General features: G+C 36.7%; 3 protein-coding genes across 5 annotated transcripts in view; 1 reads left to right on the forward strand and 2 right to left on the reverse strand.

Moving 5' to 3' along the window:
- The window catches only part of krz (kurtz), a 375,871-nt gene that overhangs the window by 272,754 nt on the left and 76,249 nt on the right, over positions 1–26,868 (reverse strand). The gene's annotated exons all lie outside the window — the stretch shown is intronic.
- LOC135697696 (trypsin 5G1-like) lies at positions 12,354–13,407 on the reverse strand. Its single transcript, XM_065217479.1, has one exon. The coding sequence runs from the start codon at positions 13,250–13,252 to the stop codon at positions 12,359–12,361; it is 894 nt and encodes a 297-aa protein (XP_065073551.1). The 5' UTR covers positions 13,253–13,407; the 3' UTR covers positions 12,354–12,358.
- On the forward strand, positions 13,500–14,453 carry LOC135697697 (trypsin 5G1-like). Its single transcript, XM_065217480.1, has one exon. The coding sequence runs from the start codon at positions 13,592–13,594 to the stop codon at positions 14,396–14,398; it is 807 nt and encodes a 268-aa protein (XP_065073552.1). The 5' UTR covers positions 13,500–13,591; the 3' UTR covers positions 14,399–14,453.

The following is a 26,868-nucleotide window of genomic DNA, read 5'->3' on the forward strand; positions in this document are numbered from 1 at the left end:
AAACTTTTAGGCCGCAATAAACCAATTACGTTCTTGCTTTGACTATCGAGAGAACAAGGAGAGACGACCGGTTGCGAGGTTTTAAAAAAGGGTACGTTTACGTAGTGATGCCACATACAGATTTATCTGTAATCATACAGATATTTTTTTTCCAATACATATGTTGTTGAGACAGATATCTGTATATACAGATTATAGATTTTTGAAAAATATACAGTTTTTACAGATTTTTCATATAAGGGGTATATATTTTATATATTTTTTATATTTATTAATTTCGATAAATAATCGTCTCTTCCTTCTTTTTGGTGACAAATACAAAGGTTAATTCAATATATGTTTTTGTTAAATCGGTAAACACAACATTTGATTGCAGTTTGTGACTCGAAGAGTAAACTGGATATTTTCATATTTGAATAGCGTAATTTCAGAAATAAAGAATATTGCCTGCATTTCGACTAAACTTCCAGTAAAAGTTTTGTGTTAAAACTCAATGAAGAATTACGGATTTGAAGAAAAAAAAAAAGGCAAACGTACAGATACAGGTTTTTATAATCTCAGACACAAAACAAATAAAATTCTAGAGAATTATGATAGTTACTTCATTTAGGAAATTTTCAGCCGGAAACAGATTCTCCTCTCACAACTTGACCATAATGTTTTGTATTTTCAGACTGTAGAAAAAATACTTCAAGATTGTAGGATTTCGAGATTTTAAAAATACGCAAATTCTTTATAAAGCAATCTTTAGTCATTTTTCAAGATTAAAAGCTTTGAACAAACTCCTTATGAACCGAGTTCTAAACTATGAATGCACTCAATGGAGATTTATGTACGTAAATCAGCATAAATAAAGAAATATACAGATTAATATATAAAGAAATTATACAGATTTTTGATCAGCCAGATACAGATTCAATTCGTCTGTGGATTCAGTGGTTGTCATATCGTTAGACGTCGTACACGGCCGATGAGACTAATTCAAAATTGAGTTGGATTTCTCTCGAAATAGTAGAGAGTGGGGTTACTAACTGCGTGGGTAAATTTTTTCACGATTTTCCTCAAAAATCTGCTTGAATAGGTATAAGAAAAAATTTACGTCTTTTAAGCATACTAGTACACGACCAATGAGAGTAGCTCAACGTTGAGTCGAATTTCACTCAAAATTGCAAAAAATGGGGTTACTCAGTCAATGTGTCAATGTTTCCTCGATTTTCTAAGAAAAACTTCTTAAATACCGTACGACCCCGTTGAACGTTACTTTAAACGGCCGTGTAGACTAAATTTTTTTCTCGATTTTCGTCATATTCGAGCAGATTTTGAGGAAAATTTGACTCACTCAGTGAGTAACCCCACCATCTACGATTTTAAGTGAAATATTCAGTAACGTCATCAGGGTTATCTTCTAGGGCAACCAGTTATTGAAACTTCTCTCACCAGGTGACGCTAGTGTGCAATTTGACATCTTGCTTTAACTTGACAGTACGACAAGATAGAAGTTTGCAATCTTCTGTAAAGCTGTTCTGAATGACAAGACCTATTGAATCTCATTCGAAAAAATCACTAACCACTATGTAGTGCCATTTGATACTAATGGCTTGCTTAAGTCGATATCTCGACTAGATAGAAGGTTGCTGTCAACACGACCTATTGAATAGTGAACAGTTCAGTTCTCGTACCAGGCGCGGCGTGAGTATACGATTTGACTTATACTTACTTGCTTTAACTTGAAAGCTCAACTCAGGGCTGGTAGTGCTGTTGCGATATAATAGTAGTGACTTTAGTGAATAAAATTACGGAAATAGTGACCAAATAGTGACTTTTAAATACTCAATAAGTAACCAATTATATGGTAACTTAGAAATTCAAATACGGAATATCCTGTGAAGAGCATTTGAAGTGATTTGAATAATTTACTTTTGCTAACGTTATACATGATGACTAGCAAACAGAAATTCTCATTTTTTTTATGATCTTGTATTTGATTCTGCGTTCGAAATCTTTGAAATTTTGATATATCTAGGTAGATAACTTTGATAATTCGCTAATTTCATCAGAATGATCACAAGAACATTTTTAGAATAATTTCCCTTCTGTTAAACATTGAGGCAAATAAGCTTTAACAAAAATAATACTGCATTCTTGAAATTCTTAGCAGAACAATCAACAAAATACTTGGAAATAGATTATTTTCGTAGTTGGAAATGCTTAACATCAAATATCAGAATAAAAATGGACATTTCATACGATAGATAAGAAGATGAAAGTAAAGAGTTGATAAAGGGTGATACGGTCAAAATTTGGTCGATATCAACTTGACGTATTTTTTTCAATTTTGCATTTAAAAAACCTGAACACCCCTCATTTTGAAGGTGTGTGTGTGTAGAATGTTGCTCCTATTTTGATTTTGGAATTCACTCTTCAGTTGTCAAAATGCCGTCCAAGCAAGAAGAGCAGCGTATCAAAATTTTACTCGCGCATCGCGAAAATCCGAGCTACTCGCACGCAAAGTTGGCAAAATCGCTAAAAGTTGCCAAATCAACCGTTACAAATGTAATTAAAGTGTTTGGGGAACGTTTGTCGACAGCCAGGAAGTCTGGATCGGGGGGAAATCGAAAACCGGAAGCCGCTGAGACGACAAAGAGAGTTGCCGGTAGTTTCAAGCGAAACCCTAACCTCTCTCTCCGAGATGCCGCAAATAAGCTGGGTGTATCGTCTACAACCGTGCATCGAGCCAAAAAACGAGCCGGACTATCGACTTACAAGAAGGTAGTGACTCCAAATCGCGATGATAAACAAAATACGACGGCCAAAGCGCGATCCCGGAGGCTGTACACGACGATGCTGACGAAGTTTGACTGCGTGGTAATGGACGACGAAACCTACGTCAAAGCCGACTACAAGCAGCTTCCGGGACAGGAGTTTTATACGGCAAAAGGAAGGGGAAAGGTAGCAGATGTTTTCAATCACATGAAACTGTCAAAGTTCGCAAAGAAATATCTGGATTGGCAAGCCATCTGTACCTGTGGCTTGAAAAGCAGCATTTTCATAGCTTCCGGGACTGTCAACCAAGAAATTTACGTGAAAGAGTGTTTGAATAAACGTCTGCTGCCTTTCCTGAAGAAACACGGTTGTTCCGTACCGTTTTGGCCGGATTTGGCATCTTGCCATTACGGTAAAAAGGCCATGGAGTGGTACGCCGCCAACAACGTGCAGGTGGTTCCCAAGGACAAGAACACTCCCAACACGCCAGAGCTCCGCCCAATTGAGAAATACTGGGCTATTGTCAAGCGGAACCTAAAGAAGACCAAAAAAACTGCTAAGGGCGAGCAGCAGTTCAAGGCAAACTGGCTTTCTGCGGCGAAGAAGGTGGACAAGGTGGCTGTACAAAATCTGATGGCAGGGGTCAAGCGTAAGGCCCGGCAATTCGGATTTGGAAAAGCGGAAGCCTAACTGAATATTTTTCCTGAATTTTATACTAATTGAACTTGAAAAAAAAATTTAATTTGATTTTTTAAATAAACGATTTCACCGATTTACACGCGTTTTCCCTTGACCAAATTTTGACCGTATCACCCTTTAGTTTCGACAGTACGGCAGTGTGATATTCGTATATAGAAAGTAGAAAGCAAACAAACGACAATTTTGAGGAAGGTACGAATCGGGTAGAGCATCTCCTTTACCAAGCTCAACCGTTAATGAGGGATGGTAAGGGGTGTTTCCCCCTGCTACCACTGACAAAAGGGATAACCGCCGATTTGCTAATGTACCGCCGATGTGCGGAAACAGTTCTATCGATTGTTTCACACTCAAGTCGCTAACTGACGTAAACAACTACCCGATTCGTACCTTCCTCAAAATTGTCCTTTGCTCGCTTTCTACTTTGTGTATACAACTTTCACATTGCCGTACTATAACGAAACTATCAACTCTATAATTTAATCTCCTCATCCATCGTATAACATCTCCACTTTAAGTCTGATATTTGACGTTAAGCATCTCCGACTATGTAAATCGTTAAGTTTACGCATGAAGTAATAACACATGAACAGTTCAAGTAGATCATTTTGGATTTGTTGTTGATTCTTCTAGGAACTCCCTGAAGGCTCCTTCCGAAAATCCACTTTAAATTTATTTGAATTCTCCTTGGACTTTCCATGTAATTAACCTCAGACATTTCATAAATTTCTGCTTAGAATAATCTTGGATTTCTCCCCTGCATTCAATTGGAAATTCAATTCGTATTCTCCTTAGGATTCCCATAGTATTTCTTCAGAATTCTCAAAACCAAAATCCATCACAGAATCACTTTGAAACTCTTCTCAGAATTCCTTCGAGATTGAACCTTAAAAAATCGATTCCATTGGAATTCTCACAATTTATTTCGAACTCTTTAGAATTCTCTTGAAATTTCGGAACTAATTTTGAATGGAAGGGGTTAGAAGGAAAGGGGTGTAAGTGACTTTGATCGATTCTCTTCATCGACTTTCTCGTTAATAATTTCTTGATTCGTGTGTCATTCTGAATACTAGATGAGAACCTCTTTTATCAAACTATGTGGCAGAAATAGCGCAATAATTTAATTTATAATGCTGTAACTTTCAACAGATAAAGTCGATGAAGAGAATCGATCAAAGTAACTTACACCCCTTTCCTTCTAACTCCCTCAATTTTTATTAGAATTGGACCTAAAATCCTCATCCAATCATCATAGAATCCTTCTCAGAACTCTCGCTAGATGCACTCTCAATTATATTGGAATTATTTCCAAAATTGTTCCGGAGCTGAATTTTGCGTCTTTAATAATTTAAACAATAATCATAAGCGACGCACGTATGTTTTAAGCCAAACTTAACTCTATAGGTAAGCCTGGCTTAAGATTCAGGCGGAGATGAAGAAATCGGACCTAAGAGCACTTTATTTTACATGAGACTATCGTAGTCTGTACTTTGGTATTCTTCTCTGATATATATTGGTGTCATTCTCTTAAAATTTACTTTGCATTTTTTGAAGTTCTTAATCATCCTTTAAAGACTTTTGAAAATCTATCACAGACAAATAGCTTTGGAAGGTTTTCAAGATTTACAATTCATTTTCTGGGAAAGGAGGTATATTTTCTCCGATTTTTAATCGAAATTAAAGGAATTTCCCAATAGTTTTCTTGGTGTTCTAAAGTTTTGCGGTTCACTGATCACCCTGGTTAAAATTTTAAATCTTTTAACAGATATGTATATTGTCAAAACTACTTTGACTTTCTTAGTTCCAAGTACTCAATTTAAACATATTGTTGATATTTTTAATTTCACTCTATTTTAGTAGTGAAAAAGTGACTTTATGGACTTGTTGGTGTAAAAAGTGACTTTGTAGTGACTGGCTTCAAAATATTGACCAAGTCACTAAAAAGTGACCTGCTACCAGCCCTGCAACTAGATAGATGATTGTTTTTTTTTGCAAAGTTAATCAGATTTATAAGACGTATTGTATGGTGGCCAGTTTAGTTGAACATTTTTTCACCAGTGTACGATGCACAAGCCCTATTTTGGATGGAATTTTGTCACCAGGGAAGTAAAGGTGCCTTTGAAATAATGATTCTTTAAATTGAAATTTTGATATTTTTTTCTTATTCTTCATAGTTATCATGTCCCAACTGGAACTTTGCTTTTGTCTTTCATTTTCGTCTCCTGTTTTGGGAATGCCGTCGTTACTCGTGAAATGGAGATTGCACGAATGTAACGCATTGCCTTGTAACGTATTGATTTGCCAGTATACGATTTGCAACTTTCATGGCATATATCAGCGAAACAAAGCCGGACAAAGACTTATCAAAATGGTACCAAAATGTTTACAAATTTAAATAACCTGAAAATTGGTTGCACATGTTTGTAACCTAATTTGGAATGGGATAGGAAATAGGATTTTGAAACATGAAAATTGAATTCAATGAAGGATATTGAATGTTTGTTTATTTTAGAATAAAATGTATTAATCAACAAGTTTGTAGTACTACGTCAATAACGCGCGGCTGTGCTTGGGTCACAAAACTTAACTTTTTTTTAAATCTGGATTCTTTGAAAAAGTTGAATTTCCAAAGCCTTTAATTTTTAATTTCGATCCAGATTCTTGAAAATTTCTTCAAGTGTGATTTTATTAGGTTCAGGGTTTTAAAAAATTGCCCAAGTTTCAAATCTGCCGAAATTATTCATGACTCAGAACCGTAAAACAACAATTTGAATTTAAGATTTTTTTTTTGTTACTGAAGATTCATCCACTCCAGAATTATTATGTTCAAAGAGTAAAAGTGAATAACGTGAAATAAAATGATGGTTCCATGTCAGAGTTTAGATGCAAAATTTGTGAATCTACCCTTCCCATAGCGATTATGGTAAACACTCATATAGTTGCGGTACGTTAAAAGGCGTTAGGTTCCTAAAGTTGTGTGTGGAGTCTTAATTGCAAGAACCCGTCTCGCCTGAAACGAAAACTCTCATCTTACCGGTCACGCACAAAATATTAAATTCTAATTTCATAACCTACAGCCCCAGAGGAGAGCAACCACGTCATATTTTCTCCACAGTTTCAATTACGCTTCGGCATGTGCTAGGAAAAGTTTCTTCATTGCTAAACCCGCGGCGGAAGGAAAGAGTGAGAGTGAACGAAAACGGACAGTGTTTTCTCAACGCAGCGAACAAAAGATGACTATTCCTTGGAGTCAAACTTTTCCAATCTAGAGTTGAAATACAGACGCCACTGTGCGTCGTCGTCTCACAATGCTAAGCGTTCACCTTCGAGAAAGTGTTTCGACTTTGAAGCTGGGCGTAACATGTGAAACTTTAACGTTTCAATCTGAGCTTGCAAATTTCAGAATCAAAGGATCTAGTCGCACGCAAAAGTCAGAGTGCCTCCTAGCTGTGAAAAAAATCCGGCACGTGCAGCAGCGGTTCATACTTTGAAAACTAAATGAAATTTGACTTTACTACGTGTCAGTCATGTCCAGATCGGCCACAAGCTCTCGGTCGAATAGTATTGATTGACCTGCCTCAGTATTTAATTAATAACCTTTCCATTCATCCCGGAGTTTTTTGGTTGGTTGTGGTTGCGAACTGGATGAGGGAAGCATGTGAATGCAGTATAGTATTACCCTTGTGTTATATAGAAGCAACACGCAGTTCGTTTGTGGATGATTAATGCTTCACCACGTAGCGTGGTCTAAATTTAATTACGAATGATTTACTGGAATTGTTTGCAAATATTGCACCAATGTTTCGGTGTTCATTCGACATGGATGAATGCGGACTATTAATCAATTTCTCGAAAAGTCGGTCAATCGATTCGGAAAACATTTGTTTACACACAAGCTATTTTGTTACGAACGAGAAGTTGGCAAACGAACCCTTACTAAAGTTGCTATTTATCTTCTTCTTCTACTTTTTTTGGCATATTGCGTTCTAACTGGCATAGCTTGAGCTCAAATTAATTAGGTCTGTTCCCGTATTTGCTTTTCTGTAAGATTATGTACAGATTATGCAAAAGCATGTTTCCGTCCTACCGTACTACAGCAAAAGCATGTACGGAAACAGACCTATTGTCTTTTAGGAGCACACTTAGAAAAATTCATGTAAATTTAGGTGCTCTGAGACTGACAAATACGAGCGTCAATTTTGACATAAAATTGAGTCATAATAGACGCAAAATTCAGTTCAATCAAACGTACTTTTCTTCGAGCAACGAACTTTTCAGTCTCAGACCACTTAATTTTACATGACATTTTTGTTTACGTCTCATCCTTTATGTCAAAGATGGATTCCGTCACGTGTAAAATTAGTTATTTCTAAGTGTGAGCTTATACAGTCACCGTGCGTTCGTTGGATGTTTTGTTCTGATTGGATGACTTCCCAACTAAAAATTCAGAGTGTGAATTATCATTTAGAAATTCCCGGCTTTTCCGGTTAAAATCTCAGATATTTCAGCAAGAAACGAAAATGTTCAATAATTCTAGATAGAGCTGGAATTAGGGCCTAGCATCTTTTGTAAACAATGACTTCTATCGATGATTTCTAGAAATTCAAGGCTCGCCCATGCAAACCAACCTCTTCATCAGGTATGGAAAGACTTCCCCTATCCGATGGATATGTTGGTCTGCGGGGGCGTGCCTTGAGTTCCTATAAATCATCGATAGAAGTCATTGTTTACAAAAGCTGTTTCATCCTAATTCCAGCGCTATCTAGAGTTTTTTTTAAACGTGATTAAATACAAATTGTCGAAGTTATTTGTGGGAAAATTATCTATAGCAGCAAAAACTAGAGAAAGCTTTTTTTAAAGCAGATAATTTAATTCAACTAAATGGGTCGCTTTATGTATCTAAAACCTTAAAATCTTAAACTCTAAAATCTTAATGATAATGTTTCGATTAATTACATACATTGTGCACTCTTCACACAATTATGAAGCAGTTAGGAATAATCAGTCCGTCAAGCGTGTTCGTCAACTGGAATGAATCCTGAAGTGATTGAATTAAAGATGCAAAAAGCAATTGCTATATTCGAGATATGTACTTCAAAAAATCAATATATATCTCGACGCCTTCAAAAATAGCAAAAATATAAAATTAATTATAAGAGTAAATACCGATCAATACCGTTTTTTAAACATTTGATGCCGATAAGTTTGAAAATAAACTGACAATGCTGATGAGCATTCAAAGAGAATTATAAACAGAATTCACGGGAACAGATTTCAAGGAAATTCCGAGAAAATTATCAAAGGAATCGTATTCTAAGATTAATAAAAAAATAGAAGAAAATTAAAAATAAAATCCTAAGAAATTTCCAAGAAAATTATAATGGATTTCTGAGAAAAATTTCAAGTGATTTCTGAAGAGAATTCCGAAGGATTTCTCAGGAGAAACTTTTGAGAAAATTTTTAAAGCTATCGAATACCCAGGTTAGTTTCAGTAGGAGGTGGAAATTCATATGAGAGTTTCAATGGAATTCCAAAGCAAATTCTAAGGTATTACGAGAAGAGTTTCTGTTAGTTTTAACAAGAATGTCACGGTAATTATGGAATTAATATCATGGGAATTCTTAAAAGAAGGGCATGGCAACTTGGATTTGAACCCGAAAAATTCAAATCCGGAAATTCATTGAGTTTCAATTTACAGCCTTTTTTCTTTCTTTGAAGTCGAGCATCGTGAATACTTGAATTTAAGGCTCATGCACATTACGTCCGGATTGGAGTAATCGAAACAAATTGTCAATATTGCTGAGCAATTTAAATAAGACGAATAACTGATGGAAATTATGCACCGAAAGAACAAGTCTTTCTTTTGGTAAAGACGATAAAAACTTGTTCTATTTCACCAATTGATTCTGAAAATCTGACGTAAACATTTGACCAGATGTTAAGTTTTTTAAATGGTTCTCCATTCGGATTTCCGGTTTTCCCGGATGTTTTTTTTTTTAAATTCCCACATAGTTCTCGGAACTGGCGCAGTGAGGGGGTTTGGAGCCGAACAGATCACTAGATTAAATAGGACATTACTAAAACAGCAGCATTTTTCTTGAATATTGAATTTGAAATTTCCCTGATATTCCCTGATTTTCCAGCAATTTTCAAAACAAAAATCTAGGACCAGTGCCTACCCGTTTTTGGCAACACAACCCCATCAGCTATTACTTTCCTTAGATATATTGATGCTTTCTGGACATTTTTCATTAAATTACACATGGACCTCTAACCCAGTACGATTTCAAATTGAATAAAGCGTTCGATACATTTTATAGAATGTAAAAAAGACAGAAATCGCGTGTTAACAAAAACGGGAAGAAACCGCATTTTTTTTTTAAATACACACATTTTAAACAAGGTAAACGCCAGGTATGCAGTTCAAGCAGTAACCGGGATGTTACTATGATTGAAAGCGACGTGTGAAGTAAACTGATATAAATCTGTAAAAAAGACTTGATTAATTGCTTGAAGCAACTTCATGATCCGTTTCTTATCTCGATTTACTCACTGATACCAGAAGAGGTCCTTCGCATTCTTCTTCTTTCTTCTTGTTCGCATTTCAAGCTTATTGCATATCGCATATTGCTTATTGCGTGCTCTCAACTTAGTGTTCTAAATGCACTTCCACAGTTATTAATTGAGAGCTTTCGATGCCAATACCAATGCATGAATTTGTGTATTGTGTGGCAAGCACAATGATACTCTATGCCCAGGGAAGTCGAGAAAATTTCCAACCCGAAAGATTCCCTCGACCGGACTGGGAATAGAACCCGCCGCCTCCGGCTTGGTAATACCGTGCCTTTACTGACTAGGTCCTTCGTATGGTAATTTTCTAACCCTTAGAAGTTCTTTTCTGACTGCTTCCGAACTCAACCCTAGGGGCATCAATTCATGCAGATCTCCATCTTCATGGTGACCAGCAAATCTCGATTAGAAATTTTCCGGTTTAATCCCGGAATTTTGGAAATTTTACCAGTTTAGCGATATACATTTGTTCTGCGACACGTTCGAAGTCGTCGCTCAAAACTTAACGGGATTTCATTTGATTGAGAGTTCAGAAGTTCAGTTTTCAGAATTCTTCTTAAACAAATTTGAAATCATCTCTAAAAGTCTTTTGAAAATGTCTCTATAACAATTGAGAAATTATATGTAGAACGTTCCAAAAAATGCTTAAAATTCGTCCTTAGATGCTCTTCGAATTTTAAACTCGTTCTAAGAATTCATTGGATATTTAATGTTTTTTTAATTTTCTTGAAATTCTCCGTAGAGTTCCCATGCAATTCACCTCAAATTTCAGACCCACAATTTAAAAGGTGCTTTTATGAGCTAAACTGAAGAGGATATTCTCCGGCCGAGAATTGTCTTCAAATTTTGCTCAGAGTTATCTTCGAATTCTCCTCTAAATTCTTCTGGAAATTGCATGGAATCCTCATCAAAATTCTCTAGAAATTCCATTCGAAATGCGCTTGGAATTATTAGACCAGTCCAAGGGTCTTGAAATCTTATTTTTTTCGAAGAGAGGACGAGGTATATTTTTCCAGATTTGTCATCTTTCGTTTTTCCCTGGTGAATTCTAACTCCCAGCTTTTTCCGGTTTCCCCAGTTCACTGGTCACTCTCTATTTTACATATGAATAACTTGTTTTAAATCCCATTATATTTGTTTTGTCTTTGGCGCCGCCGGGATGTTCTGAGGCATAACATCTCTTATCACGCCTTCCTTTGGAAGGGAAGTAAAGTCGTTGATTCCCGGTTCATGAGTTGATGGGCCGATAGGTAGGGTCCAGGTGTGGGAGCTGTCTCTCTGGCGTCGGTAGCATTGGTGCTCAGCACGGAAAACAAGATCGACGGAAAACAAATCAAGGGAAAACAAAATTGTTTTGTCTTGAGCACATTTTGAGACCCAGCTCCATAAAAAAAATATTCTGTATAATACGCTTAACCATAAGTTAATTCGCGGGCGGATTTCTCCAGTAGGAAATCACAAAAACAGCGCTTTCATCTCCAAAATTATGTAAGTTAATTTCATCTAAATTGCAATAGCAGCAACATTACAATACTAAAACATCACAGAGAAGCTAATTTAACGAGCTAAATATAAATTTAGTCAGACGCAATTAGGTGTAACATATATTAATAGGCGCACATACCCATTAGCAGCTCAAATTTTGCAACAACTAACATCGTCTAGCGTCTAAGTTAATGGATTTTTATCCCAGTTCAACTCCGGAATGTGACAACACCCAGCGGGAGCTAAATTTATAAAAGACACAAAATCATCGAAATACCCTTTCATTTGAGTAACTTTCGCTTAACTTGCAGAATTGCAACATGTACTCCCGGGTGGCTACCGTCCGTATTAAAAATGTTGATTGACTTCAATAGCATAAAAAAACGGACATCATTCTGTAATCAAATCCCAAAATGAAAAATCCGATAAAACCATTCATCATTCACACATCACCTATCTGATCCGTCTCTGTACACATCCATCAGTACATTATCTATCCGAGACTAATAAATCACATTTCGAAAATGCACGAATGACATAGTTTCGTGCTGCCAACTCATTCTCTTGCTGTAAATCCAACTTGGCAAATGCCAACCACCAGGACCGTGCAAGAAAGGAAAGATAACATCAATGCAGGAATAATTTACGAGCAATAATAAATTATGAGTCTGGCTGCTGGTGATGTTGTTTTTAGTGGATCCCTTTTTTTATCATCCATAATCCTACATCGAGATCGTTAGGAATTTTACGGCAATCGGAGAAGTATACCCACAAGGAGTTACTAAATTAAATGCTTGACGTTGATTATATTTGTATTTTTTATTCACATTGTACTAAATTCGTCCTAAACTCCACTGGTCGCCTTGATCCACTCACGGACGGTAGCCACCCGGGAGTACACTCCTGGATAACCTTCCTCAGCACATCCCTTACCCCAGGACACCACACCGACCAGCTTGGTTCCTTCGACCAACGGACCTCCGGAATCTCCCTGGCAAGCATCCTTGCCTCCCTTATCGAATCCAGCGCACAACATTCGTGGAGTAACCTCCCCAAACGACGCATAAGCCTCGACACACTTCTGCTGGTTGACGGCCGGAACGTTGGTAGCCCTGAGCTCCTTACCAGACTCCAGAGCATTCTGAGTGTTACCCCAACCGGAGACCTGCAGACACGATCCATCATCGACCGGTTCATCCTGTTCCGGTAGGTCAACGGCAAAGAACTGCTCGCTCAGCTGCAGCTCCTCACTCAGCTCCAACAGAGAAAAATCATAATCGATAGTCCCGGTGTTGTATTCCGGGTGTTGGATGACACGCTTGACGGACACCAGTTGACCACCTTCGGCATGTAGAGTGGATCCAACTCGAACGCTCAGTTGCGGATCATCCGACGTAGAAGCACAGTGCCCAGCCGTCAGAACCCAGGTGCTGTTGATGATGGATCCACCGCAAAAGTGTCCATACTCAGCCTGGAGCGATACCTGGAATGGTACCTCGACGATGTCCACTTCGTATCCTCCTACGATACGACCTGAGGAGCGGAGCACTGAATTGGACCACGGCCGGAGAGGGTTCCAAGGGCTCGGTAGAGCTTGGCTGGTTGTCGCAATAATGCAAACTACGGCTAGTATTTTCGCGAAGGAAGCCATTGTTGTAGTTGATAGAACGGTTGGGGTAGAGAACTGTGGTTTGATGGGTTTTGCAGAGCTGTTTTTATACCATAAGAGTGGTAACATGGATCATCAAGTGGAACAGCTGGTCAGATATTTCGAGTGGATTTGTATTGCTGATTGCTGACTGCGCTGTTGAAGTAGATTAGTCACGTTTTACTACGGTTGGTGGGAAAATACGAGCATAGTGATATATGGATTGGAATATCTAAAAATAAGAAACTGTAAACATGACTAATCTATCTCAACAACCTAGCTAGTAAAAACCGATCCAAATCCACTCGAAATATCATCTCGGCTATTCCACTTAACGATCCACGTTCGTACCCTAGTGGTATAAAAAAAACTCCGCAAAGCCCATGAAACCACAGTTCACTAACCACAGCCAATCTATCAATTACAATAATGGTTACCTTCACCATATTACTAACCGTCGCCGGTGTCCTTGCGACCACCAGCCAAGCTCTATCGAGCCCTTGGAATCCTCTCCGGCCGTGGTCCAATTCAGTGCTCCGCTCCTCAGGTCGTATCGTCGGAGGTTTCGAAGTGGATATCGCTGACGTACCATTCCAGGTATCGCTCCAGGCTGAGTATGGACACTTTTGCGGTGGATCCATCATCAACAGCACCTGGGTTCTGACGGCTGGGCACTGTGCTTCTACGTCGGATGATCCGCAACTGAGCGTTCGAGTTGGATCCACTCTACATGCCGAAGGTGGTCAGCTGGTGACTGTCAAGCGTGTCATCCAACACCCGGAATACAACATCGGGACTATCGATTATGATTTTTCTCTGTTGGAGCTGAGTGAGGAGCTGCAGCTGAGCGAGCAGTTCTTTGCCGTTGACCTACCGGAACAGGATGAACCGGTCGAGGATGGATCGTGTCTGCAGGTCTCCGGTTGGGGTAACACTCAGAATGCTCTGGAGTCTGGTAAGGAGCTCAGGGCTACCAACGTTCCGGCCGTCAACCAGCAGAAGTGTGTCGAGGCTTATGCGTCGTTTGGAGAGGTTACCCCACGAATGTTGTGCGCTGGATTCGATAAGGGAGGCAAGGATGCTTGCCAGGGAGATTCCGGAGGTCCGTTGGTCGAAGGAACCAAGCTGGTCGGTGTGGTGTCCTGGGGTAAGGGATGTGCTGAGGAAGGTTATCCAGGAGTGTACTCCCGGGTGGCTACCGTCCGTGAATGGATCAAGGAGATTAGTGGTGTTTGAGAGGTGTTTGAATTGTGTGAAGGTTGGATGAAATAAAATATGAATACTATTTGTTTGGTGTATTTCATTTAATTGGTATATGCGGGTCTTTCAGAATTCGGTAGTAAAATATTGAAAACCTTAGAATATATAAAAAAAAGTATAGGTTTTTTTTTCAAAATCCCAACCTTCGTGTTCGAGCCTAACAATACCCATCCAGGAATACAACACTGGCGTTCCACTAATACCGGGGATCATAGAGCTGATCAACCAATATCGGGGAAATAATGGCCAACACATGTTAGTGGTGATCGGGAGCCAATTCAGAAGAGAAGAGAGGAGATCAATATTTGGTAGAATTCATCAACTCTCGATGACTCGTTGGGTTCTAGGAGTATGGAGGGATCCATTTATAAATTTAGCTTTCCTAGTTTTTAGTTGTAATATTGATCTATCCGGGCATGAGGTCGACGACAACTCGTGTGTATCACTTTTAGACAAAATGTAACTAAAGTTTGTTGTTTCTAATAAATGTTTGTATTATATGAGTATTTCATCGTGGATTCGAAGTGTAATTTATCATGTGACAATGGTCAGAGGTGCTCAGTGTTGGAAAAGTTCGCGATATTTCACGAAGTCCACCAAGGGAAAAGTTCGCGAGTCATAGTGAATTTTTGCGAACTTTTCCATCACTGCAAGTGCTACATTGGAAGAGGGAAGAATTGGAAATGCTGCCTAGCCCAATTAGTTTATTGAGGATCAAAATAACCCACGATATCTCCAATTGAAAATAAATCACGCTATCCTTTTGTGGGCAAACCACCTGTATTACATGTTGGGGCTTGGACGAAGGGAGCTCTCCGACAATTTGAAAATGTTGCAGATTTTGGACTGGAAAAATTAGGAAGATCCTAGGCATAGAATTTATTTCTCAAGATTCTAGGACCTCCTAGAATTATAATTTTCATTTCCAGGAACTCCGAAAAAAAAATTGAGATATCCGATTTGGACTATTTTTAAAGATCTGAACAAAACAAAACATTTCAAAATTGAATTGAATTTCTTTGAAGGCATTTTTGCGCAGACATTATGAAGACATTCCATATCTTGTGAAAATGTTTGTAGACATTTTCAATTTTTTACTTAATTTTAATCAGACATGTGAAGGTTTTTGCTACATAAATGATATTTACATGTCAAGCTCCTTACATAATGTATTTCAATTACATTACAGTTTTTTTTTCAAAATAATACTAGATCGTCCTGACAATGTACATATCTGCAATCAGCTTAAGAATCGGGAGAACATCAAAGAACTTTCTGATCAACCTGCCGACTATTGAGAGTATCTAAGAGAATTCAGTTTAATTTTTGAACAGCTGGAGATCTTCAGAATAACATGTGAGCAACTTGAAGTCTAAACATATTATCAAGAAATCTTCGATCAACCTGCTGACTAGAGAGAATATCTGAGAACGTGATTTGAATTTTTGAACAGTTAAAAAATCTACACAATAAACCTCATTAAACTGAAGTCTTGAAAAAATTACATTATTGAAACCCTCGATCATTTGGATATCTTTAAATACTTCCTGATCGGTTGGTTGGCCAACTTGTGAGAATATCTGAGAGACGCCATTTGAATTTTGTAACCTTTACGATCATTAGATCTTTATTTGATCAACCTGAAGTCTTGAAAAATTAGTGGCCGAAAAATTAGATCGACCAGCAATCTTAGAAGAATATCTTAATTTTTTGATCAGTTGAGGAACTTGAGATGATCAATCTGAAGTCTTAAAAAATACAGAGGACAGAACTAAAATTTCCGAATAGCTAAAGATTTTATTGATTTTTGGAAGAATATTTGAGAGACGAACAGTTACAGATCTTCATACGAATAATAAAGTACTGAAAAATATCCAAATGCATGTATTGTGTACATCCACAAAGTTCTACCATTCTTCCATTCTACGATTTTTCCATAGCTTATACAAACTTTCCTGAACTTCTAGAAAGTTCACTGAATTTCCACCAAATTTTCTGAAACTCATGCAATGTTCGCTGAGTACCTACAAAGATTGCTGACTTCGCAATATTTAAACCAGCCATACTCCTCAGCACAGCAATCAGTCGTATCAGTATCAATACACAGCGAAAAACAACTTCAGTGCAAGACGTACAAAATGGGAAAAGAAAACACAAAGGGAGGCATCCCAAAACGGCGATCAAGATGTTACAATCATCGAAAACCAGGAGGTCCATACCGGACTTCTGGAGAACAACGATCTTAAACTTACCATGATCCTCATCATGGTGGCGCTTCAACTGACGTTCACCATAGTCAAGTTCCTGCAGACTAGATGGAAGAAACAAGCCATAAAAGCAGCTAAATCCGTGATGTCCCTCAACGTATAGATAGGATCAAGACTCAACCCGGCCATCACAGCGAAAATTCAAATTTCAACTTAAAAATTCAAATCAGTGCCTAGAGTATAAGATACCATTATAATTTAAGACAAAAATTGTATTCCAAAACATGAACGACCCGAATGACCTAAAAGGTTAAATGGTCGATAATAAACAAACAACCTACAAAAATTCATTAACTTCTAGAAAATTTTCTAAAAATCTTCGAAGTTTCCTGAACTTGTTCGAAGTTCCGTGAGATTTAATTCTACCAATATCTCAGACCATTTGTGAACTTCCCCGAATTTCAGGGAAGACTTTCTAAGTTTTTCTACGAATATTTCTGAACAGCTGCAGTTCACAGAGCAAACTAATTTCTAAAATCTTCCAGAAAGTTCATTGACGTGTTTTGTATAACTGCTATAAAGTTCCCTAAGATGATACAAAGGTCCCAGAAGTACTAAGTATGTAGTTTTCCGAGCGTCTACGATATTACCTGAGCTTCTAATGAATTCCCTGAACTTCTACGCAGTTTGCTGAGCTTCAAGAAAGTTTACCGAGCTCCTGTGAAGTTCCTTGAACGTAAATAAAATTCGCTACACATCTATTAAGTTTTACGAAGTTTCTCCAATCGCTACGTAATTCGTTAAACGTCTACAAAGTTCGCTGAACTACTATGAAGTTCGCTGCACTTCTAGGAAGTTTCCTGTACTTGTCAGAATTGCGTTGATGTTATGCGAAGTTCCCTTAAGTTCCTATTCAAGGTGCATTAAACTTAAACGATGGACCATGAAGTTAAAAGAAGATCCCCGAACTTTTATGAAGTTCCCTGAAATAAAACAAAGTTTCCTTAATTGCTATGAAGTTATCCAAACATGTATAAAGTTACTATTTGGTTTGTTTTCCGACGATCTTGTTTTCCGTACTGAGTACCACTGCTACCGATGCCAGGAAGGCAGCTCCCACACCTGGATTCTACCTATCTACCCATCAACTCATGGTCCGGAAACCAACGGCTTTACTTACATTCTGAAGGAAGGCGTGATCAGTGATTTTATGCCTCAGAAAATCCCGGCGGCGCCAACTTGGATCGAATCCAGGACCTTTAGGGTGAGAGGCAATCACGCTTACCACTACACCGCCGGTGGTGTAACGAAGTTCCTTGAATTTCTATGAAATTCTCTTAAGGGGGTAGTCCACTCTGGCGGCATGAAAAATTGGTCATTTTCACGATTTTTTTTTTAGGGTAAATAACGATCAATTAAAAAAAAAAAGGATGCATGGTTTTGTCAATTGAAATGTCCTCTTTAATAGAGATTTTTTTTGTCGCGATTGGATGTCTCCTGTAGCCGCTGCACCAGGTTCCCCAGGAGACCTCCCGTCTGAGTCGTCGCGGGGCGGGACGTCTGGCGGTCACACCACTGGAGCTGGAACAACGAATTTTTTGTGGTTATTCTCTGATAGATGACCCAGTCTTGTACGTAGCCGTTTTTGATTTGGTTGAAAAATAAAAATTTGGCGACGTTTTGAAAAAAAAACAGTCCGTTTTTGTACCCTAAAATTGGAGATAAAAGCTTGCACCAAAAATCCATTTTTGATTCTTTTGAAAATCGGCTACGTACAAGACTAGAAAAAAAGGTACTTAACTCGAAAATTCAATCGCCGTTTAAATCAAATGAGCCGTTTCTAAAATACAGCGCCCGCCAATTTTGAAAACAACAATAACTCCTAAGTCCCTGATTTTTTACACAGTTACGCTAAAGAGAAAATCTCTGAGGTTCCAAATTTCTACAAAATTTGCATAATTTATTTAAAATTGGCTTATGTTTTACAAAATTTGATGAGGTTCTTCAATGTGAACTTCTACATAATTCTATGCATTGTTTTAAGAAGTTCACTGAAATTTAGGGAAATTTGTACATGTAGGTATTAAGTACAGCAGTGGGGTTGCGTAACCTCACTTTTTACTTGTGCGCCAACTTTCAAAACCAAATCTATGGCCATATTTCACTCAAATTTAATATAAAATGCAGAGAACCACTTAATTTGACTTATTATCTACAGTTTACAACCGATTCAAGTATAAATATTACCATAAAACAGGTTTTCAAAAGTGTGGCTGATGATCCGGGTTGAATAGCAACGTGCTTAATCATCATATGAATTATTTAATATTATTTGAAACATGAGAATCTTGGTTTATAACCGAGATAAAAATCCTCTCTTCAATGACTATTTGAACACAGAAAAAGCAACAATAATAAATAATAAGTAACAACAAAAGCAGTTGAAGAATTTGCGATCAATTTTAGTTGGAAACTACAAGCAGCCCCCGAAGTACCCGAAAAAAAAATTGTTTTCTGGCAGAACGGAAGAACTGTTCCAAAGAACTCTTTTCAGTGAACGTTTCCTGCAAGTACAGTTCACTTGAATGAACTATTTTGCCCATCTCTAAAAAAAACCACAAAAATTTACGTTTTTCCATGATGAGATAGAACACATATTTTTACACGTACATTTTTTCAGAAATCTAAGGGATTTTTTTCTCTAATATGCAGGACTGGTAGCAATCACTGCTGTTAACAATAGTGATTTTAGTGACCATGTTGATGAAATAAGTGACCAAATAGTGACTTATAGTTGTAAAAATAGTGACTAAAAAGTGACCTAAAAGTAAATTTTAATGAAAACTCTTAGGAATTTCTGAGGGGCTTCAGAGGCAAATTGCAAGGGCATTCTGAGCATAATTTCATTAAGTTTGTGGGAGAAAACGAATCCGGAGCATAAGTCCTTGGATTTTTTTAAATACTAAAGGAGGATTACAATAAAATCTGAGAATAACTCCAGGACATCTTCACAGGAATTCGGAAAATGAATTCAGGAGAGTTTGCCAAACAAATTATGAGAAGAAATAAAAGCAATTTGTGAAGAGAAATGCCAATTAATTCTTAGGAGACTTTCAATGTGAGTAGAATTCCAAGGGAAGGAGTGAGATTGAAAAGGAAATCTGAAATGAATTCAATGAATATTCGGAGAATCTTTCGAAAGAGTTTCTTATTGTGGAGAATTCCAAGGAAAACTAAAATAAAATTGAATCCGGAAGATAGCTTCACCAAAATTTTGAGGAATATTTCAATGGAAATCTCCGCAGAATATGGACTATTTTGAGGTTTTAGAACTACTTGAAAGTTCCCAATTTTTTCCTGAAGTTAATGAAACTGCCTTGAAATTCTTTTGTAGTTTGAGAAACTAGCCTAAGACTCACACTACTTCTCATCAAATTCTTAAACTTCCCTGAACTTTTTAGGACTTCCTAAAGTTTCCAAAATTTTTTCAATGATGATGGATCTCCTCTAAACGTTTAAAAATTCGCTGAAGTTCTCTAAACTTCTTTAAAATTTATGTGACCTCTCTAATGTTAACGGAACTGCTCTGAGGTTCTTTGTTCTTTTCTGAAATTCTCAAAACTTCTCTAAAGTTTTAGCAGTTCTCATGAATCTTGTTGTATTGCGCTGAATTTAATTGAACCGCCCTAAAAATGTTCAAGCTTCAGTGAGCTTCTGAACGTACGCAAGGACCTCAATTAACGTTTTAACGTCTCTGAAGTTATCTGAAAATCTGGGAACTGCTTTAAACTTCCCACTAATTTTCTGAAACTAAAGTAACTGGCCTCCCCAATGTTCATAAAAAATCCTGAAGGTCGCGGATCTCTCCTTAAACTCTTTAGATTTCTATATAGTTCTCGAAATGTTTGTGAAGACCACAGTCCTTCTGTGAAGTTTTCGAAGTTTTTCTAAATTTCTGAAACTTTTGTGCTACCGCAATTTTCATGGAATTAGAACGAAATAATTAATATAACTATAGCTATGATTTTCATTGAAGTTCTCAAGATTTTTTTGAAGTTCACTTCCCTTAAATTATCGACACTTATTTAAAACTTCTTCAATAGTCTAAACTTTCCTGGTGGTATTTAAACTGCCTAAACGATTATTGAATTTCCTTAAAGTTCTCTAGACTACCCTGAATTTTCAGTATATTTTTAAGAATCCGCAACTTTACTGAAATTCAATTATTTGCCTTGAAGTTTCGACAATTTCCCTTAAGTATTACAACCATTATAAACGGTCCCTAATTTTCCCTGAACTTATCAGTGGTTACCTGAAGTTCTCTTAATTTGTTTAATAATCCGGCAATTTGTTTGATATATATTCATAATTCCTTGAGTTTCTCGCAACTTCTTTAAGGTTTTTACAATTTCCTTGAATCTGTCTTTGATTCTATAATCTGTCTTGATGTTCTCAAAGCTTCCCTAAAACTTTCAATTCTATTGAAGATTTCGGTTCTGCTGCTCGGAAATAAATGGAATTCCCGTGAAATTCTCTGAACTTCTGTGAAGTTTCTGAAATATTTCTGAAGTTTTCATAAATTCTCTGAAGGACTCTGTACTTCCCTGAAATTCTCGGAACATCTTAGGGGTTCTTGATTTTTTTTTCAGCATAGGGTAGAGCACTACTTCGTCGTAATCGCCCATTTCCGTTCTATCGATCAAAAAAGATCAATAATATCAATGATTTCACCGTGCACAAATCAATAATAGGTTTGATCCGATGCGTTAGTTCATTAGCTATAACATAAATCCTGTTAGAGCGCATTGTATTAATATTTACGCTCATTGTTCTCAAAACAAAAGAAGCGCTCCTAGCTAATCCCCCTTTTCTACGTTTATCCGTAGGACGAAGAAAATCTAATGGCGTTTTAACGTTAGGCGTTAGGACGGAATTGAAACTCGTAGAACGAATTTAGAATCAAGAAGCAGTATTAGATTTTAAACAATATCTCAACAATTTGTCACTCTTTATCAAATCCAACGGTACGTTTAGAAAGGTGAATAAATTTAGAAGCCATCTTTGACAGAAATATTCCATTTTTTGTTTAAACTCGTTCAGAAAAGAGAGGTAAAGTGCGGGTTGTGCTTAGTAGGACGGAAATTAGATCAAAAACCCTATCATGGAATTGTCTTGAATTTTCTAAATTTTTCGATCATAGATATTCAAACTGCTCCAAAAGTCTGGACTAAAGCTACGGAAACTGCTCTTAAGGTCTGAAATTCCCCAAAAAAAAACCTCTAGATCTAGCTTTTCTTAGAAATTCTTTAAAAAAATTGCACAATACCCCTCATATTTTCTCTATTTTTAAAGTTCGCTTGACACCTGTGAAGTTCTCTGAAATTCTAGGAACTTCATAAAAGTTCCCGAAAATTTTCGGATGCTAAAAGAACCGCTTTGAGGTTCTTAAAGCTTCCAGTAAATTCCCCATATTTTCAGCATATTAACTTCCCTTATGTTTGTTTATGGAGCTTCACTGAAATTCTCAGCATTTCCTTTCATTCCTCATCAATTCGCCAAAGTTCCTATGAACTTGAAATAAATCATGTATTTTTTTCCTTGATTCTGGCACTTTGAAAATTTTCAATATCTTGAACTTGTACATGCAATACGAAGCTTCAAGATATTGAATAATTTTAGATCTTGGAATTACTCAAATTGGGTAAGTTTTTTACAACTTTATTAAGTGAGACAACATTCAATGGATTTGATTGTAAAGCTGTTTCTTTTAAACTGATTGACATGTCTTAAAAACGATTGGGTAAATTTCTGTTGTTTTTACAAAAAAAAAAGAATATTTTTAACGCATTTAAAAACTTAGCTTTATTATAAACCTGGAATTTATCCGTTATAATACTGGAAAAACCTGGAAAAGTCATATAATGTTATTTAGAAAAATGAATAGACACCCTGTCGATAGAGAAAGACGATTAAACGCCTAAAGCAAAGAATGATCAATCTTGAAATAAATTCACGCTAAAAAAGTTGAAAATAGCGACTGATTACAAGAAATAGTGACTTTAGTGACTTGGCCTTAAAAAAGGAGACTTTTTAGAGACTGGCTTGAAAAAAGTGACTAAGTCACTAAAAAGTGACTCGCTACCAGCCCTGAATATGTTTTATATCTTTTCCAATATTTTGTAGAAAAATCAAAAGGTGCTAGAAAATTTGATTAGGGTGCTAAGCTTTCCCTTAATATTTTGTATGGAGAATTTCAACAACCCTAACGCTGGGAAATCTAACGTTCCCGTTGAACTGCGATGTTTAAAGCAAACAACTGTGAGTGTTTCAATCTATAATTAAATGCTATCTTCTAACTCATCAAACAACCACACAAGCACCCAGCCTCAAAGCCCCAAAGCCGACACCGGAACTCCCGCTTCCAGTAATGTTTTCCTCCGCACAAAGGGAAAGCAAATTCATTAGCAGAATTCGATGTGTTGCGTTCAACTGACGTCATAACGGAAGGCAAAATAACCTGCTAAAAACAGCTCCCACGCTTCGTCACCGAATATCCCTGACAACTGCAGTGCATCATTTAGTTCATCATTCATGGATTCATACCAACCAGCGGGTATAGTACATAGGCAAATAGCAAATTCAGTTAACGAACACCTATTAACTCTCGAGAACAAAGTCGATATTTGATTTGTAACCAATTTATTTTGTTATATTTTTAGAACGGTTTCCATTGATTTACTCGTTCTCGACAACAAATTTGCAAATGCCATGTAGAGCACTCGTAGCTGATTCGACGAAATCAGCTCGCTTCGCGTGCGATTAATTCGCATCGAGACGAACGGTCTAGATCCCCCGAATCAACGTCAATCTTAATCAGCTCAATAATCCCACGTCACCTCCCTCTACATTCGTTTGTCGTCGTCGCAGCAAAATTTGTTCTAAACCAATCACCGCCGCAACTTACCCCTCACAGTCATGCCATCACAATTCCTCCGTTTCGAGTGACGCGTCAGAGTTTGTGCTTACGTTTACATCATTTCGACAAGGTTACACCAATTTTGGACCGCTTCGGGGAAAACGTCACTCTACAGTTTTTCTCTGGAGTGACCTTCGCCCGAAAACCGGCGCCGTTAAATGGTACCTCAAGCCGAACATCAAATACCTGTTCAAACGTTTCATCATGTGCGCACTCGGAGGAGGTGTCAATGATGCCGTTCAGGGATGGTTGCTAGCAACTATTTTGGTAACGAGGAGAATGGTGATGTGCAGTAGTATTCTAGAATTTGGTTGTATTTATCCTGATGATTTGTGTGGGTGCCAATGAATGGCTTTATTATGCGGTTCTCGTAAAAGGGAATGGAAAGTTTGCACGCTTTTTTGGAATTATTACTTGAAGTTACTAAAAAAAACATTTTGCAGCGTATTTTTCCCAGAACAAAAAACCCATAACAAACAATTATGAAAAGTTTCATGTACATCGCAGAAGGTCGAGTTTTTCGATTCTTTATTTGGCATGGATTTCAGGAGATTCTGAAGAAAAAAAAAAAACAAGTTTATAGAGAATTTCAAGAGAAGTTCATGTAAATACCAAGAGATCCTCTGAAGGGTATACTGAGGAAATTTTTTAATGAAATTCTGAAGTGAATTCCAATGAAATTTTGGGATCATACTTTTCTAAATTCTCAATGGCAAAGCAAGAGATTTCTAGGAATATTTCAAGTGAATTGTAAAGAATAGGGGAAATGGCTCTAATGTTGGCCTATGGATCTAAGATTGGGTCCATCACTAAAAATCTGCTATTTATCAATTTTATCAAGATGAACGCGTCATTGGGATGGTACTAATAGATATTTTTGGTCGCTATTGAAAATTTAGTCGCTTGCTGAATTTATGTATGGGCTAAAATTAGGGATATTTAGGCCGACATTACATTCATTTCGCCTATCAAAGAAATAATTTTGTTAAGTTTTAGATTCCGTGTGCAAAAATTAAAGATCTAGGATTAACATAAATTGTCAATATTCAGAGATTTTAGTGTAAAACAAATTTCAAGATCCTGGTATTAGAAAGCTGTTCAAGATTATAAGTAATATCGGACTTAGAATATTTATTTTAAAAAAAGTAAAGATGTTAAAGTTCCAGTCGAATTCTCGGTTATTTCCCGATTGTTTAGGTTCCCTGTTGAGTGGCTTTACAGGGTAGAGCATTTCAAAATTTTAAAACAGTTCTGAGGTACATTGCGAGCAAATTCTAAGGAATATTTCAAGGAGATTTAAAATGGGATTATGAACTTAAGAACTCTCGGAATAATCAAGCGAAGAGAATTATAGAGTGATTTTCAAGAGTTTTACGATGAAAATTCCTGAATTGTTCAGTAGAGATTTTATATAATGGTATGAAGAAAATTTCAAATGAGTATTCAAGTTAGAAAGTCCCAAGATTAGTTTTTGGTAAATCCAGGGCTGGTAGCCATCACTGCTGTCAAAAATAGTGATTTTAGGAATACAAATAGTGACTAAAAAGTGACCCTGAATTGAATTAAAAGTAAATTTTATTGAAAACTCTTAGGAATTTCTGAGAAGCACAACTCCTGTGAACTTCAAAGGAAAATTCCAAGGGCATTCTGAGGATAATTTCATAAAGTTTGTGGGAGAAAACAAATTCGTAGCATAAGTCCTTGATTTTTTTAAATACTCAAAAAGGATCACAATTAAATCTGAGAATAACTCCAGGACATCTTCAAAGGAATTATGAGACGAAATCTAAGGAATTTGAGAATAGAAATGCCAATTAATTTTTTCAATGTGAGTAGAATTTCAAGGGAAAGAGTGAGATTCAAAAGGAAATCTGAAATCAATTCAATGAATATTCTGATAATCTTTCCAAAGGGTGTCTTATTGTGGAGAATTTCAAGCTAATTTCGAGGAAAACTAAAAGAAAATTGAATTCGGAGGAAAGCTTTATCGAAATTTCCATTGAATATGAAATGGACTATTCTGAGAACTTCCCAAATTTTTCCTAAAATTAATGAATCTGCCTTGAAGTTCTTTTGTAGTTTGAGAAACTAGCCTAATGCTCACAATAATACTCATCAAATTCTTAAACTTCCCTGAACTTTATAAGACTTCCTAAAGTTTCCTTTATTTTTCTCACATGAATCTCTTCTAAAGGTTTAACAGTTCACTGAAGTTCTCTAATTTTTTTAAACTTTATGTGACTTTCTGACTTTTCTGAAATTATCAATACTGCTCTAACGGTTTTGCAGTTCTCAATGTTTAAAATGTTTAAGCTTCAGTGAACTTCTGAACTTATGCGAAGACCTCAATTAAATTTTTAACGTCTCTGAAGTTATATGAAAATCTGGGAACGGCTTTAAATTTCCCACTAATTTTCTGACTAATGGCTGACGTCTCCCTGAAATTTCTCCAATTTTCGGAGCTTACTAAACTTCTTTCAAATCCTCCCACATTCATAAAAAATCCTGAAGTTCGCGGATCTCCTCTTAAGCTCCATAGATTTATATGAAGTTCTCGGAATATTTCTGAAGATCACTGTCCTTCTGTGAAGTTTTCGAAGTTTTTAAAAATTTCTGGATGTTTTGTGCTCCCGCAGTTTTCATGGAATTAGAACGAAATAATTAATAATTAATGATTCCCACTGAAGTTCTCATGATTTTTCTGAATTTCATGAAACTTCCATTAAATTATCAACACTAATTTAAAACTTCTTCAATAATCTAGACTTTCCTGGTGTTATTAAAACTACCTAAACGATTAATGAATTTTTTTTAAAGTTTTCTAGACAGCCCTAAATTGCTCAGTTCTTAACCTGCAATTTTCTGAAATTAATTGATTTGCCTTGAAGTTATTTTCCCTGAACTATGCTTACCTGAAGTTCCTGACGTTTTTGGAACAATCATAGAATTCTTGGAATTCCTTGTAAGTCACTGCAACTTTGCTTAAGTTAATAGGATTATTCTGAAGCTATCTGATCGTCCTCGAAGTACTCGGAAATTCACTGAAACTGAATGAAACTATTTAAATTCTAAGTTCTTTGGAGTTTCTTGAAGATATGTATCACAGCTTTACTAAAAGTTCTCACATTTTTTTAGATTAATGCAACTTCGAATATCTCTAATCAACTTAGCTAAATTTTCGCATTTTTTAAAATTCTTGATATCTCCATGATATAACACCCTTAAAATACTCTCACGTTTTCCGGATGTTCATATAATTTTTA

This window comes from Ochlerotatus camptorhynchus, unplaced genomic scaffold (assembly GCF_037179485.1).
Source record: "Ochlerotatus camptorhynchus isolate MF236.1 unplaced genomic scaffold, CSIRO-AGI_Acam_v1.1 ptg000077l, whole genome shotgun sequence".
NCBI lineage: Eukaryota > Metazoa > Arthropoda > Insecta > Diptera > Culicidae > Ochlerotatus > Ochlerotatus camptorhynchus.